This window comes from Schistocerca nitens, chromosome 8 (assembly GCF_023898315.1).
Source record: "Schistocerca nitens isolate TAMUIC-IGC-003100 chromosome 8, iqSchNite1.1, whole genome shotgun sequence".
In the NCBI taxonomy this organism is placed as follows: Eukaryota; Metazoa; Arthropoda; class Insecta; order Orthoptera; family Acrididae; genus Schistocerca; species Schistocerca nitens.
This window is the reverse complement of record NC_064621.1, coordinates 224,792,809-224,809,633: the sequence shown is the minus strand read 5'-3', so window position 1 is coordinate 224,809,633 and position 16,825 is coordinate 224,792,809. Positions and strand designations below refer to the sequence as shown.

At 39.7% G+C, this 16,825-nt stretch overlaps 1 protein-coding gene across 2 annotated transcripts in view; it reads right to left on the bottom strand.

Moving 5' to 3' along the window:
* LOC126199279 (rho GTPase-activating protein 10) overlaps positions 1-16,825 on the bottom strand; it is a 596,616-nt gene that overhangs the window by 76,691 nt on the left and 503,100 nt on the right. For both annotated transcript variants that reach the window (XM_049936087.1, XM_049936088.1), the window contains exons 7-10: positions 15,571-15,633; positions 14,292-14,361; positions 13,169-13,266; positions 8,639-8,733 (exon numbers count right to left, since the gene is read on the bottom strand). In XM_049936087.1, coding sequence (XP_049792044.1) covers positions 8,639-8,733; positions 13,169-13,266; positions 14,292-14,361; positions 15,571-15,633 — 326 coding nt within the window. The remainder of the gene's footprint in view (positions 1-8,638; positions 8,734-13,168; positions 13,267-14,291; positions 14,362-15,570; positions 15,634-16,825) is intronic.

Genomic DNA, 16,825 nt, shown 5'->3' with positions numbered 1-16,825 from the left:
GATGTCACACATGGTCAGCCTTGCTTTGGTCTTCGGGATACAGTTCTGGTCTCTATGAACTGTCACCACATCCGAAAAACAACTGAACGATTCATGTTAAGCCATTGTGCCACATCAGTTTGCTACTGTCCTGCTTCCATTCTTTTTGTGTCCCTCCACTGCAGAGTGTCTGGTAGGCGTCTTCACTATGTCATACAGCACCATCTGTGACTGTGTAGACAGCACTTGTAGATTTGGACTCTCTGGCAAGCACTACCCCCATGATTGGTATCATTGTTCATTGACCAGAAAGCTACCTTCCATGCAGAACACAGTCGTATGGACATCTGTTGACAGTTTGTATGAATTAGAGACAGGACAGAGAAATAGTGGTTTGTTGCTTTAATTTTGGATACCAGTGTATTAAGACTGATGAACTCAGGCAGAGAGCTGAAGCAGCATGGAGTGGCATTCTCCCTAATCTGTCATTCAAGCTCAGTTTGACTCCATGCTCCAACAGGTAAGAGCAATTGTTGCAACAAGAGGTAGCAGTTCTCTACACTAAATTTCACATCCTACATATTTCCAAATCACCTACACATTTAGTCATACATCCTCTATACTACAATGTTTACAATGGGTAGTTCTTTACACACAATTCTTTCTGAGGCAGAGATGTACTGCTTTTGGAGGAATGTCTATGTTAAAATGAGAGTGACCTGAATGATGGTAGTGACAATCATTTTTATGATGACAGTGATTTATTTGCAAACAATTCAAGTGAAGCAATGATGGTAATAGTCCCCCCTGAAGAGTTTAAAAAACTATCACACAGTAAAAATTTTTGTACTGTAATGCTGATGCACATATAATTGAATGAAAGTACACTTTTGTGTTAGTGTATACCCTACTTGTTGGTCAGTGGTCTTAGTGTTTCCACAAAGAGACTTGTGCAACTGTGGCAGCAATTTATATGCGAGCGCACAGAGGTGACCTGTGTCTGCATTACAGAGTGCAAAAGGTTAATGGGCAGCAGTGTACGTATCACTCACAAAACTGATATTTTTAACAACATAAATAAATAAGTGCTGGTAAGCAATCTGTCAATGGAGTATAATTACTTTTCAAATGATGTCATCTTCTTTTCAGCTGTTAGAATTTTATTTTATGATTGCAATTTTGGCATTAAGCCATTTTCAAGCATAAGATTTTGACATATAACTTTAAGTTAGGCAGAGATAACTATGTAATTTCCGCCTGCTTAACTGGGCGGTAACATGCTCGCCTCCCACGCAAGCGGGCCTGGGTTCCATTCCTGGCCGGGTTGGAGAATTTCTCCACTCGTGGACTGTTTCTTGTGTTGTACTCATCACCATTTCGTCCCCATCACTGGCACGCAAGTCACCCAATGTGGCGTCAAATGAAATAAAACTTGCACTTAGCAGCCGAGCTTTCCCAAATGGGGCTTCCTGGCCAATGATGCCATACGCTTATTTTCATTTAATAATGTAATTACAATGTTAGCCTGCTTAATGTAAAGCTATATGTCAAAATGTTATGCTTGAAAATGGCTTAAAGCCAAAATTGCAGTCATAGAATTATATTCTAACAGCTGAAAGCAAGGTGGCATCATTCAGTAAAAGAAACTGTGGACCCATATTATAAGAAAGCAGTGTAATTAGTTCATCACCATCAAGTACACTTAAACTGTACTTGATAGATAGGTAAAGCTGATTTGATTCCTGGAAAGTTACTGTAAAAGGATGTTCCTGGGCAATACACATACTTTTGGATCAGAGTACCATGAAGTCTTTAAACAGGGTGATTTTTTCCACCATGTACAAATTCTACGGATTGATCAATGAGACGATATGGAACAAAACAGGTCTAATGAACTATGTCTGGAAATGCATGGTTTCGATGCTAGAGACCATTTATTGAATTATACTTTGTTACAGACTGCGGTGTAACACATGCTGTACAAGGCAGCCACAGTTACAGAAGGCATGGTTTCCTCCTACAGGGTGGTACTGTTGCTCATATGTCTTGCTCTAGTGCCATTTCCTGCCATAGTAATTGGTAATTCCTGCCATAGTAATAGGTAATGTTGTGTCTGATTCACTTCTCTTGCTGACTCACCTTGTAGTGGCTGTGATACAGCATTGTACACAATGGTTCCATATTCAAATAAAGAGTTTACCGACATGGTGTTTACTTATGGAAAGGCAAATGTCAATGGGTGTCTGGCAGTAAGGATGAGTCATGAGACCCATCCCCACCAACACAACCACAGCATTCAATGTTTGCAACAGTGCTTTGCCATTTGTCTGAGACAGGATCATTTCAGGAAGCAGGAAATTATTAAGGACATATCTGAAATGTTTTGACAGCAGACTTGGAGGAAAATGAGATTAACACTGTGGAAGGTGACCACCGTGTTCAGGACCAGGCAGCTGACCCGCCAGTACAGGGTAAACCAGACAACCATGTGGAACATTCTCCATGACAATTGTTACTACCCTTGTCACTTACAGCCTGTACAGGGTTTACTAACGACAGACTTCCCACTTCAGGAGTAGTTTTGTCACTGGCTTCTTCATCAGGCAACTACTATTCCAGGATGTGAGTTGACCATCCAATTCACAGGCGAGGTAACCTCTACACACAGTGGTATCTTCAACTATCGTAACAGTTATCTGTGGGATACCATGCAGAATGCCCACGATATGGTGACAGCGAATCATCAGCTTTGGTGCATACGGAGTGTGTGGACCAGGATAATTGGCAACCATATTTTGGGACCAGTCTTCCTTCCACATTGTCTAACAGGCCGGAACTACCAGCGTTTCTCGTGGGTGACTTTGCCTCCCCTACTGGAAGAAGTGTCACTGATGATTCGAAGGGTTATGTGGCTGCTACATGATGCTGCTCCAGTCCACTTCACCATTAACATCGAGACACATCTCAATAGTGTCCTCCCTCGTCGATGGACCGGTTGAGGGTGTCCAGTTGCATGGGCTGCTTGTTCATCATATCTCAACCCATGCAATTTCTGGTTAAGAGGCCATCTCAAAAGTATCGTATATCATGTATGCAACCTGGCATATGTGAATGTATGAGAGAACATGCTACAGCACATACACACATGCACTGAGGCACATGGAAACTATTTTCAACACATACTGCAACTGTGGCTACCTGGTACAGCGTGTGTTAGACCGCAGTCTCTGTAACAATGTATGATTGAATAAATGGTCTCTAGCATGAGAACCATACATTTCTGGACATAAGTTCATTAGACGTTTTTTGTTCCGTATCCTCTTACTGATCAGTTCCTAGAATTTGTACACAGTGGAAAAAATCACCCTGAATAGGTTGTTCTGTTACAAGTACTGATTTTGTATACAGGGCATCTAATTAGACACAGAATATATGATTTAAAACAAATTTAATTTAGGAACACATATGCTGACTTGCAGCAGTTAGTATACTGAATTCTCTAAACAGGTTTCTGCAACATGTTGTTGGAGTCACAACACAAACGATTCATAAAAATTGTCCAAAAACTAGCCCCCCCCCCCCCCCCACATTAAAAATACCAACCACTTCCTGGACTGGCTCTCCACATCCCAACACCCTTACCTCCTGGGTCCCTACTCATTGTAAATGCAACCTCCTTGTACACCAACACCCCACATGCCCATGGCCTTGCTGTGACTGAACACTATCTCTCCCAATGCTCTACAGATCCCAAACCCACCACTTCATTCTTCATACATCTAACTAACTACATCCTAACCCATAATTACTTCACCTTTGAAGGGAAGGTATAGAAACAAATTCGTGGCACAGCAATGGGCACCCACATGGCACCCTCCTACGCCAACCTCTTCATGGGCCACCTACAGGAAACATTCCTAACCTCCCAAAACCCCAAACCCATGGTCTGGTTCACGTTTATTGATGACATCTTTATAATCTGGACTCAAGGCCAGGACACCTTCTTCTCATTCCTCCACAATCTCATCACCTTCTCTCCCATCCACTTCACCTGATCCTCCTCCACCCACCACACCCTAGGTGTCACTCTCCTCCTCTCAGATGACACCATCCACACATCAGCACATATCAAACGCACCTTCACCAACAGTATCTGCAATTTTGACAGCTGCCATCCTTTCCCTACCAAAAAATCCATTCCATACAGCCTGGACACCCATGGCAGAAGCATCTGCAGTGATGAGAACTCTCTCACCCTGTGCCATATCCCCACACTCACCTGATCCTCACATCCATCACAAGAACCAACCACAAAGAAGCGCTCCCCTTGTCACCCAATACCACCCGGGACTGTATCAACTGAACCGCGTCCTTCGTCAGGGCTTTGATTATCTACCATCATGCCCTGAAATGTGGGACATACTACCCAAGATACTTCCACCCCCTCCCAAAATGGTGTTCTGGCACCCACCCAACCTCCACAATGTCCTAGTCCATTCCTATCCCATTCCCTCCAAGCAACAATCACGCCAGTTCATAACTTTCTAAACAGCATGGCGGCGACGTGGTATGACATGGGCATGCAAAAACAGGTGTGTGTGTGTTTCTGCTTGAGAATAGAATTACATTCCGAAAGCTAGCAAAGCAAAGCTCTGTACCTTTTGTTCGTGTATCTGTCGACGGCGCAATGCTTCTGCCTTTCGGTGAATCATCTCTTTATTCCTAAATAATTCTTCATTACATGCTTTGCTGTCAACATGGTATCCATATGTGCTTATACACTACTGGCCATTAAAATTGCTATACCATGAAGATGACGTGCTACAGACGCGAAATTCAACCGACAGGAAGAAGATGCTGTGATATGCAAATTATTAGCTTTTCAGAGCACTCACACAAGGTTGGCACCGGTGGCGACACCTACAACATGCTGAGATGATGAAAGTTTCCAACCGATTTCTCATAGACAAACAGCAGGTGCCTGGCTTTGATTGGTGAAACGTTGTTGTGATGCCTCATGTAAGGAGAAATGCGTACCATCACGTTTCCGACTTTGATAAAGGTTGGATTGTAGCCTACCGCAATTGCGGTTTATCGTATTGCGACATTGCTGCTCGCGTTGGTCGAGATCCAATGACTGTCAGCAGAATATGGAATCGGTTGGTTCAGGAGGGTAATACGGAACGCCTTGCTGGATCCCAACGGCCTCGTGTCACTAGCAGTCGAGATGACAGGCATCTTATCCGCATGGCTGTAACAGATCGTGCAACCACATCTCGATCCCTGAGTCAACAGATGGGGACATTTGCAAGACAACAACCATCTGCACGAACAGTTCGACGACGTTTGCAGCAGCATGGACTATCAGCTCGGAGACCATGGCTGCAGTTACCCTTGACTCAACGATGAACATGGGTGCACGAATGGCAAAACATCATATTTTCGGATGCATCCAGGTTCTGGTTACAGCATCATGATGGTCGCATCCGTGTTTGGCGACATCGCGGTGGACACACATTGGCAGCGTGTATTCGTCATTGCCATACCGGCGTATCACCCGGTGTGATGGTATGGGATGCCATTGGTTACACGTTGCGGTCACCTCTTGCTAGCATTGATGGCACTTTGAACAGTGGACATTACATTTCGGATGTGTTACGATCCGTGGCTCTACCCTTCATTCGATCCCTGTGAAACCCTACATTTCAGCGGGATAATGCACGACCGCATGTTGCAGGTCCTGTACGTGCCTTTCTGGATACAGAAAATGTTTGATTGCTGCCCTGGCCAGCACATTCTCCAGATCTCTCACCAACTGAAAACGTCTGGTCAATGGTGGCCAAGCAACTGGCTCGTCACAATGCGCCAGTCACTGCTCTTGATGAACTGTGGTATCGTGTAGAAGCTGCATGGGCAGCTGTACCTGTACACATCATCCAAGCTCTGTTTGACTCAATGCCCAGGCGTATCAAGGCCATTACTACGGCCAGAGGTGGTTGTTCTGGGTACTGATTTCTCAGGATCTATGCACCCAAATTGCGTGAAAATGTAATCACATGTCAGTTCTAGTATAATATATTTGTCCAATGAATACCCGTTTATCATCTGCATTTCTTCTTGGTGCAGCAATTTTAATGGCCAGTAGTGTATTTCATGTGTATGCTGGGAGCAAATCTCTTGCAGTTCCTGAGCCGAATATAGGTTTTAGGTGAGTTTTTCCTTTCCAGTTCAGAGCAGGACGAGTTGAATATAGGTCTCACAGTGAGGTGTTCCCTTTCTTGTTCTGTGCAGAACAGTTAAGATGTAACATTATAGTTTGAGACTGATTCAAGAACAGCTTCTTCATTATACACTTCTTCTATCACATACACTTTCTGGTCAAAAGTATCCAGATATGCCTACATAATGAGAAACTGATCACTGCATGACACAAGAGGTGGTCCCACCAGTATGAAAGACAGTGTTGTCAGGAGGGAGGCAGTGACAGCAGAATGGGTTGATCAAGGGAACTTGGCAAAGGATATCACATGAGTAACAAACCCACCAGGGATACTTGTATTCTTCCAATGCCACACAAGTCAAATGTTGTTCACATGCTTATGCAGTGGAAATGTGAAGAAACAACCACAGTTAAAACTGAGATTCGCCAGGACTAATGTATTGACGAACAGGAAATCTAGAGCACTGCACATGAAATCAGCAGAAGGAATCACAATCGAGTTGTAATGTGCTTCCAGCAATTCAGCAGCACAATCAATGTGCATAGTGAGTTAAAAAGAATGTGCATAGTGAGTTAAAAAGAAAGAGATTCAATGGTCGAGCAGCTCCTTGTTATCCACACATTCCTGTAGCCGTTGCTAAGCAATGCTTGAGGTGATGTAAAGAGCAATGACACTGGACAGTGAACAACTGGAAATGAGTTATTTGGAGTGACAAATCATGCTATGCTCAGTGGCAGTCTGATGATGGGTTTGGGTTTGGTGAATGCCTGGAGAACAATATCTGCCATCACGTGTAGTGTGAACAGTAAAGTACAGAGGAGATGGTGTTGCAGTACAGGGATATTTGTTTTTGTGGCTGGGTGTGGTCCCATTACTGCACTTAATTGAATAATGTGGCAGTATACGAATGTATTTTACAGCTTTGTGTACTGCCCACAGCAAAGGTACAGTTTGGAGATGATGACTGATTGTGTCAGCATGAAAGTGGACCAGTCATAAAGCAGCATCTGCCATGCAATGATTCGTGGACAGTAATATAGATGAAATGTAATGGTCGGCCCAGAGTCCCAACCTGAACCTGACAGAACAATTTTGGAATAAGTTAGAATGTTGACTTTGTCCCAGATCCCAGCATCCAACATCACTACCTCCTCTGGTTTCAGTTTTTGAGGAGTAATGTGCTGTCATTCCTCCACTTTCATCCAAACACCACACTGGAAGTGTCCCCAGCCAAGTCCAAGTTGTCATAAAGTGAAGGATACGCAAACAACCTTGTTGACAAGAAAACATGGCACTTCAATCACGACACCTTATTAATTTTCTTTGCGGTAAAACAAAATAAAGAAAAATTGTCTCTGAAATCCATTTATGAAGACACTTGTGCATATGATACTACACGTAAGTTTATTAATAACTACTATAATTTACTGCAAAAAAAATACCTCAACTGTGTCATAATAGATGGCAAAAAATTAGAATGGTATGTAACTGACAGGGCAAGGAAGTGTGCTCTCACCAGTGCTTTTTAATATAGTCGTAGACAACACCATAAGGAAAATTCGCCAAGAGTCAACAACAGGTGATATGGAAATCTAGCATATGCAGATGACTTGGGAAGAAAATGGGCAGAAACTGAAAGAACAACTAAACATCTGGCAGAGACTAATTGGTGAAGCAGGCATAGGAAGAAGCTTAACAATAAGTGAAGTAATGAAAATCAGCAGGTAAAATGAAAAAAATAGGGATGTAACTTGCTGAGGGAAAATTAGTAAAGAAGGAGATATTTTCAAGCATCCAGAAAGTAAATTACCCAAGAAAGGAAACATCAATGATGAAATTTTGGAGATAATAATAAAGTTTCAAACAATTTTCTGTTATGTATCAAACATAATTATAAATTGGAAAATACCTGCCCAAGCAATGCCAAATTATCTTCAGATTTGGACCAATAGATCAAACTATTGGACTTTGGCAAAGAAATATCCATGTATAATACAAGCAACAGAGATGTGCTTTCTACGAGGGATCATCGGTAAAATACTACGAAACACCCTGCAGATCAAGCACCTAAAAGAAACTATAAAAAGTACTAGGTTTAAACGCTTTGGCCACATGAAAAGAGTGGGACCAAAAAGATTTCCGAGAAGAGCCCTAGAATGGACAGAACCCAGACAAATACCAAGTGAAATATAACAAATAAGATGGAGAGACCAGGTGAAGGATGATGTGAACTGAAGAGGACTGCAATGGCGGAGATGCAAAAGGATAGACTGTGGGAGACAGAGAAATGTTTGGAAGAGGCTCTGTAAATAACCTTCATAAGCAGAAACATTCCAGGAGGAGGAGGAGGAGGAAGAAGAGGAATAGGAAGAGGAAGAAAAGAAGAAATATTTTTAGTGTGGCAGAAACTGACGGATAACAACTTACTGCTACCTTACCTGTCTTCTGGTGTAATGTCAAAACAGAAGCGCTTTTCTATGGATTCAGACATCCTCCTCACACAAGATGCAAGCTTTATAGTTTCTCCTGGGGCCTGTAAAGATACGAGTATTTAAGTTATGGAAATTGACAGCACAAGTTGTGACTGGAAAACAACAGCTGTAAACATATTGTCATTATGAATTTTCTAAAAAAAAGAAAGTGATATTAGCATGTAGTACTTTGCAGGTACAGAAATACTGTATTCTGAGGAAATTAAAAACATGTATTAGTTGAATGTGTTGCAGTGAAATTAGTTTAAGAAATTAGCAGTTTTAAAAAGGGAAGAAATATTAAGTAGATAGACACAGGCAGCTCTTTGAAAATGCATGCAGTCCTCCAAACTTACACATCCACGGCATGAAGATATTGTTAAAGTAACCAATTATTCGAGTTTTTCCAGTAGATTGCATGTCTGATTAGCTTCAAGAGCACAGCCTTGTCACCATTATTTCTTTGGTCAATGTTTCAGCTGTGAACTGTTTAAACATTTTCAAAGTGAGACAGAAACTGTCATCTGAGTTTAATTTGCTCTGCAGCAGCTATTACAGCTCAATTTTGTCTGTTTTTAGAAAAATAACTTTATCATTGACTCATTCTCATGCTAGCAACAATATGTACAATACCAAAAATTATTTCCTTTACTAAACCATGCTTTCTGGTATTTACTATTTTCATTTAAGACCATTTCATTCATAATCTTATTCCAGCACTTACTGTGCACTTCACTTCAGTATCCCTTTTCCACCTATCTGAATTCGCTGCACTCTCCCTCTATCCTGACAGCATTACACAGAAAATTCTTGATGGTTCTGGAGTATGAATCAACAGAATGTAAACAGGCATGAGAAAAAACTTAATTAAAGTTTGCCTCACACCAACAATGCAAGACAAGTGACTGATGTGCGACAACAAGTAAATGTGCAAAACCCCCAATACAAACTGTCTGCCACCAAGTAGCAGTACAGTATGAGTGCCAACCATGACTTCAGTCCAAATTTTGACATCATATTGATGTTTTTAATTACTACTTTACAACTCAATATTACCTTTCTTTCCACCATGGCTGAACAAATTGAAACACATTGGAATTTTCTGTCAATTATTTGTCAACAATTGACAGCAGTTATGCCTTTTCATTAGTAGCTTCACTTTTCCAAATGTCTTTCATTGCTACGTGCTTCATTATCGGAGTGACTGTTCTGTTGCTGACATATGAGCCAATTGCTTCATTCAATACACTGCATCCACACCAAGTTTTATTTCAATGGTACACCTATACTGTTGTCAACATAGCTTTGTTAGTATAAAGCTACTTTAGAATGTAAAAAGCATTATTTTCTTTTGGAATCTTCAGAGTGTTTATTCTTATGGTCTGAATATAGAATATAAAATTGATACACTGTGGCTGGTTCCACTATTTCACAAGTTTTATTATTTTAGGAGCAGATACTTGATTTTTACAATCTACAGTAAGGCGTACAATCTCCTCGACCCAAAACAATTTGAAGTAAAGGAAAAGATATTTGAGGGGCATAATAATGAAGTTGAAGATAATTTTGAAGATAAAGTGTGCACATTTATCATGACGAAGTTGAAGTCCAGTTGGAAGATTTAAAATTACAGGAAGACAACACTGCAGATGGCGAGGAAAATGGCCACTACTATATTGGATGGATCAAGGGACAAAATGGAATAAAGTTACACCATATTATTACTTGAAAGTTACCTGGAGCTACTGATATGGTGGAAGCAGCGAGCAAGCCTTCGGAATGCTGAAATTGCTTAACAGATGGCGACAATTTGTTCATTATAATTCTGCATTCAAATTCGTATACCAATGTTCTTAAACTGAAGGCCTTAATAGGTCTCTTCTTGTTAGTGGGTGTTCACGAAAGTAACATAGCTTACGGGATCTGTGGGGATCTGATGGCAACGGTATTGAAAAAATTTCTTTCGCAACTAACATGAAAGTTCCAAATTCATCATGTGGTGTCTTAGATCAGACAATTGTGTGACACTCAGTGAAAGGATACAACCAGACAATATAACAGCAATTCAGAAAATTTTTCTGTGTTTGTACAGAATTATCTGAAGTCCTATACCCACAAAGAAAGTGTTACAGCAGTTGTGAAACAACTACTTGTTTTTTAGTGTGTGTGTGTGGGGGGGGGGGGGAGGGGGGCAGAGAGCATTTATGTATTGGCCGCATATGCAGTGGTTCGGTCCTCAGGTTTAAAAGGGTGGAGCAAATACTGGAGCATTAGTCACCTCAGCTCACTCTGAAGATGGTTGGACAGTATTCAGCCGAAATATTAGAAGAAGCAGCTGAATTTATGCGGCTGCGCGCCCATAACTTTATGGAACAAACCCTTTCAATGATTGTTGGAAGGGGGTGGGGTGGAGAGAGTGTGGGGAAGCATGTCTACTCACTGATTTGATCTAATATGGATTAGACATATATCTTTCAACACAACTGTTATGCTAATACATATATCTACAGTATAGGAAGGTGTAAGGCAGTCAACATTTTCTTGTTGTACAAAGAGAAACAATTTGTAAATATGTCCCCATGCTTTTTGGAAACAATTTTATTCTTTTAATTTTGAAAAAGATATCATGGAGCAGGGAAGACATCAGCTATATTTTTCTCCGAGATTACTTATGATCAGTGGTAAAGATTTAGTGTAAACAGTGATAGCAGTCAGCCATTGATAAATCTATTATTACTATTATATACTATCTTTGAAACACTGTGCACTGCATCTTAATGGAAAAAGAAAATCACAATTTCTTTCAAAAAGAAGAAGGCATTTATTTTGTTTCTTTTTAGGCTCCAAGGTTTTACATAAAATGTTCAAATGTCTTTCCACAGTCTGGGGAACAATTTCTTTCACTACATCTGCGAAATCAATTTCCCAATCCTGTCTTGATGAACCTGAAAGAGTAGTAAATGAATGGGTCTTTAATGTGTCATTTCAAGTCATCACGAAGTGCTGAATGAGCTCTCAAAGGATGCTGATGATATTGGGACTGCCATAATCAAAATGATAAGGCAAATAAATTCCTGAATAGTTTTTTAACCCTACCACATTCATCAATAAGCTGCCTTCGAATAGAGCATAGTTTATACCAGTCTTAATAGTTCACAGCATTTCAAATTGGCATTAAGATTGTCCATGCTCAAGTCCCCAATTTTTACACAGGTCAATTTTTTTTCTTTTTTTGCAGTCCAGTCTAGCCACTGTCACAAATGATGATGAGATGATGATGATGATGATGATGATAATGATGATGATAACAGTCCCTGAGCACAGAAAATCTCCAACTCAGCCGAGAATCAAACCCAGGATCCCGGGACCCAGGGGCAGCAATTCTATCATCAAGAATTGACAGGAGGTTTCCAGTGACTGTTTCATGAACTCTCAGTACATTTTCTGTTCTATATGGGAACCTGAACGAACTAAGAATTACTAATAAAATGGTTCTTGCTTTCCCCTGATCAACCAGCATATGTTGCCCAAGTTCGTCATTCAAAGGTATGCTATTTTCATGTTGCTAAATAACTGTGACATACTCTTGATGAAAAAGACTATGCTTCCATATTTATAACTTTTCTGCAGCTTTTTTCCAGTTTTCTTGTTTTAAAAGAGACTTTTCTTTTAGTGGTCTTCTGTTGCTTTCTATATGGACAGACCTAATGCAGTCGTAGCAGAGAACACTTACATTCTTTTCTTTGTCACATAGCCATCTACAAGACACAAACAATTCCAATTTACAAGGCCTTCATGGAAATGTATGGCAGGACAGGACAAAACGCAGTTGGAGTTGTACAATATTTAACATTGTCTGAGAGATAGTAGCTTCTAGAATGCAACAGTTTGATTCAGCTATAACCAAAAATTGTTGTCAAGCATAGTACTAAAAGCATATTTGCGGAGTGGCAGCGGTGGTGGGGTGGGGTGAGGTAGAAACCCATAAGCTCCAGATTTTAAAGAAAGAGGGAAACATCAAAAACTGAACAATTGTTACCCAGAAGTGAACTGAAAGCAAGTGGTACAAAATATAGTGTGTTTTCAAGTATAATTTTATAAACAAGTTATCAATTTTTGGCATGTAATATATAAGTGAAGCACAGGGCTTTCAAGTGGAAGAAGTAGCATGTTTTTTTACATACAATAATAGTAATTTCTAGTAAAAAACATGTGTATTTTGGATTATACTTGTTTTCAGTTATCCATGCAGTGTTGAGCCTGCATGCTGCACGAGGAAAGAAAAGGAGAAGGCACACAAAGTTGGAGCCATAGCTTTTTTAAAAAAATGTGTATGTCAGCTCTTCTCCATTTTATTGTAAATATAGTTATTACACACATGTACATAAAAAATAACAACTTACTAACACTTGGATAGGGAACTGAATATCCTGTATCATGAACATTTGACAATTCTTATGTGAGAGAAAAAAGAAAGCAAAACACAGGAAATTTTACCTGCTTCCCTGTCAAGTGGTTGTATGGTACCATGGTGAATTCTTTGGTGTCCTTTTGGTAAGTGCAATACTGCTTTGTCCATGTTGTGCCAAAAGCCTCTAACAACAAAAGAACAGCTCAGTAGTCATAAATAGGAAATATTCACTTTTAGTTGATAAACTAAAAAAAACACCCACACATACTGTAGTTCATAAAAATTACATTCCCTATAAAAGCCAATGTTATCAGCTGGTGCAATCAAAAGCATTTTTCTGAGCCTTCAAGCTTTCCTGGTAAATTCGTTTATTTATGGTTCTTGGGTCCACTATTGGATCACTCAGAGTAAATCTCACAATATTTCTTTGAGGTAACTGTTCATCAGATGGTTACTGCTGGCAAATAGCAATCGCCAGTGTTCACATTTTGATGGTCTTTTTATGGAGGCCTCACCTGAAAGACGTGCACACATGACCCAAGTTGTTACCAGATGGACGATGGTAGCATGCCCAAAGGGGATTGAGGATTACAACAGAATACAGCTTGGCACCAAGCACATGCAGAAATTACATAAATAAAGAAATAAACAAGAATTTTTACTACTTTGCAATAAAGTGGAGGTCCATCTAGCTATCAGTTTTGGTTTGGGTCCTGGTCACAATGATGCCTGACGGCAGCACAGGTGACCAGCACATGTGCAAATGCCACAGTTCAGTTTGCCATAGAGAACTCTGGACATGCTACTGTCATCTGCTTGAAAACAGCTCTGTCGTGCATGTGCAACTTTCTGACAAGGCACCACACGCTACTTTCAGACAAGCCCTATATAAGAATACTGTTGCCTTGTGGACACCAGGAGTTGCTACTTGTCAGCAGTAGAATTCCCCCCCCCCCCCTTCCCCCAATGCAAGCTTATTTTTACTCGGTAACATACAAATCATGATTTAGTAGTGTACAAACAGGATGGATCCACCATTTTTAAATACAAAATGTAATAAACTGAGTCAGTGCAAGAGTAATAAGTGGAGTTTAATATTTTAATGTAGTCCAAATGCAAGCAGTAACAAATTCATGAACATGCTTTGTTTAATGATACAGCCACAAAATCTGAAAGTGCAGATAATAATTATATCTTAGTACTACTTACTCTTTTCCATCAGGTACAAATAACCTTCATGGCGATTTGGCTTAATAGGCGCTCCAGACAAAGCTGTTATCTGCGAGAAAATAATTACAAAGAATTATGATAGCATGTTTTGTGGTTAATATGAGAAGTGTGTGATATTTAGGCCAATTTGTCTATGTTGCTATTTTAACATAGTGCGTATTGTCAGCAAAAATTTCTGCGAGGAACATAAAACACAGAAAAACAACTCCAACAATGGAAAATCTGGGTTCCACAAACAATATGAATTATAAAATCTTGCTACTCACCATCTACAGAAGGTATTGTCTGGTGGACAAGCAAATTTAGAAGTAGACTGTTGGATCCAACAGGCTACTTACAACTGTGCCTGTCTGCTGCTCAACACTTCCTGTATGGGGTAGGCAGCAGGGTACCCTAATTCATATTGTTATTTCAGCCTAGATTTTCTATTGCTGGAGTTGTTTTTCCTAATTAATAATGTTAGAAAAACAACTTAATAGTTTAGCTTAAAATTCATGTGTGTGCAGTTCAGTGGATTCTGAAAAAAACAAATTATCAACTTGACAATATTTATATTATAAAAAACTGACAAAAATTCAATTCGAGCTGATCATTTTAATTTTGAGGTGCCTAACCTATATTATTTATTCACGTATGGGCCCAACAGGACCATGCGAGGTACAATTTGCCTTCCTTTGTGTCCAAATTTGTTTTATCCTTTCAGAATTAAGTATATTTCTTTTATCACACCACAGTGTTCCAGTCCATTTTCTAATTTCCCTCTGACCAACTTTCCAAGTAAATATCTTTTCTTGAATGTTTTTTCTATCTGTAACGTCTGCCTGAGTTACACCAGCTACTTTCTCTAAGATCCTCCTTATTCACAGTGATCCATTAAATTGGCTCAGTTTTGGTCTTACTTCTGTTTTTGTAGAATTCTACTTTTTTTTGGTCAACCTACTGGGTGCCATTTCTATAACGTGCCAATAAAATTTAAGTCTCTGTTTTCTCATGTCACCATGTATGCCTGTGTATTTTTCTATTTCCTTATTATTTCTCAGCCTGTAAGTTTCTCCATCAGTAATTCTGGGGCCTAATATTTACCTAATATATACCATACTACGAAAGGCAATTACTGTACAAAACCATACAGGGTAAATAACAAATGGTGGTATTACTATTATTACTATTACAAAACTGATCAAGAAACTGAAAAAAGCTTTGCAGCATAAACAAAACTGTGACAGGAAGAGAGAAAGAGAGAGAGAACAATACATACCTCCTGCATTTTCTTTTTGAGCTTCTCCGTATGATCTCGAGTTGCATCGAAGTTATTTCTTGTCTGTAATGCCAGCATGCTTTTGTTTAATATGCAAACAAAACTTCCACACTGGTTACTATTATGATTTTGAAATTGTAAGTAGAAAAAGCAAGCAAATCTCTAACACTAAGCCCATTCCACAAACCTATTAAAATTTTATATTAATTCTATCAGATGTAATTAAAATGTATAAAACACTGCAAACCACTATAACAAGTAATTATTATGGAATAAAAATTCAATACATAATGCTATGAAAGTTTCACACAGTTTAACACTCCACCATCAGTTATAACACTTGGAATGCAAATGGAATAGATATCCAAACACAGTCAATGGCAAAAGAAACCAGTAAAATGGATTGGAAGAAAAGAACAGATCAGAGAGAGACATAAGGTAAGAGGAGGAATGAGAAGAGGAAGTAAGGAAAGATTGCCTTCATGTCCTGCTGCTCCTCTTTCCTTCAGAATGAGAAAGGCAGAGGTATTAATTAGCCTTAACTGACTTCTAACATTAATGAAGGTGGACACGGCCAAGAGTAGGACATTAAGAAGATACGAAAGTGAACACAAATCTCTAAGCAGAAGAACTCTGTGTAGTGTAGACAGGATTTTAGAAGTCTTTCACCTCTGCCTCTTCATAAAAACAATCGTTATTTATGTTAACACTTACTGTCCATTTCTAAACGACTTATTCTCAATGAAGATTTTCCTCCAAAAAAGATGATACACACATTTTTACATATTAATTTTCACTTTTATAAAATTATGTTTTGACAATGCCCGAAAACTGCACATATCAAATAAATCACTGATTAGTGTTGGGTGGTTGTAATTAAAGGGCAGCTTCTCATAGCAGTCCGGTGTGGAATGCAATTACTATATGGCAGCAAAACTTGGTAGACTGCTAACGCATTAATGTAGAACCAATTTATACCGGAAAAAAATTAGTTCCAATTTTGGCCACCAAGTGCAAATCCGACACTGCGAATGCAAGAAAGACGTATAGAAATGTTTTCATATGTAATGGATTACGAATAGGACCTGGACAGAAAAGGTCAAATAAGTGAGAAAAGAAACTTCCTGGCAGATTAAAACTGTGTGCCCGACCAAGACTCGAACTCGGGACCTTTGCCTTTCACGGGCAAGTGCTCTACCATCTGAGCTACCGAAGCACGACTCACGCCCGGTCCTCACAGCTTTACTTCTGCCAG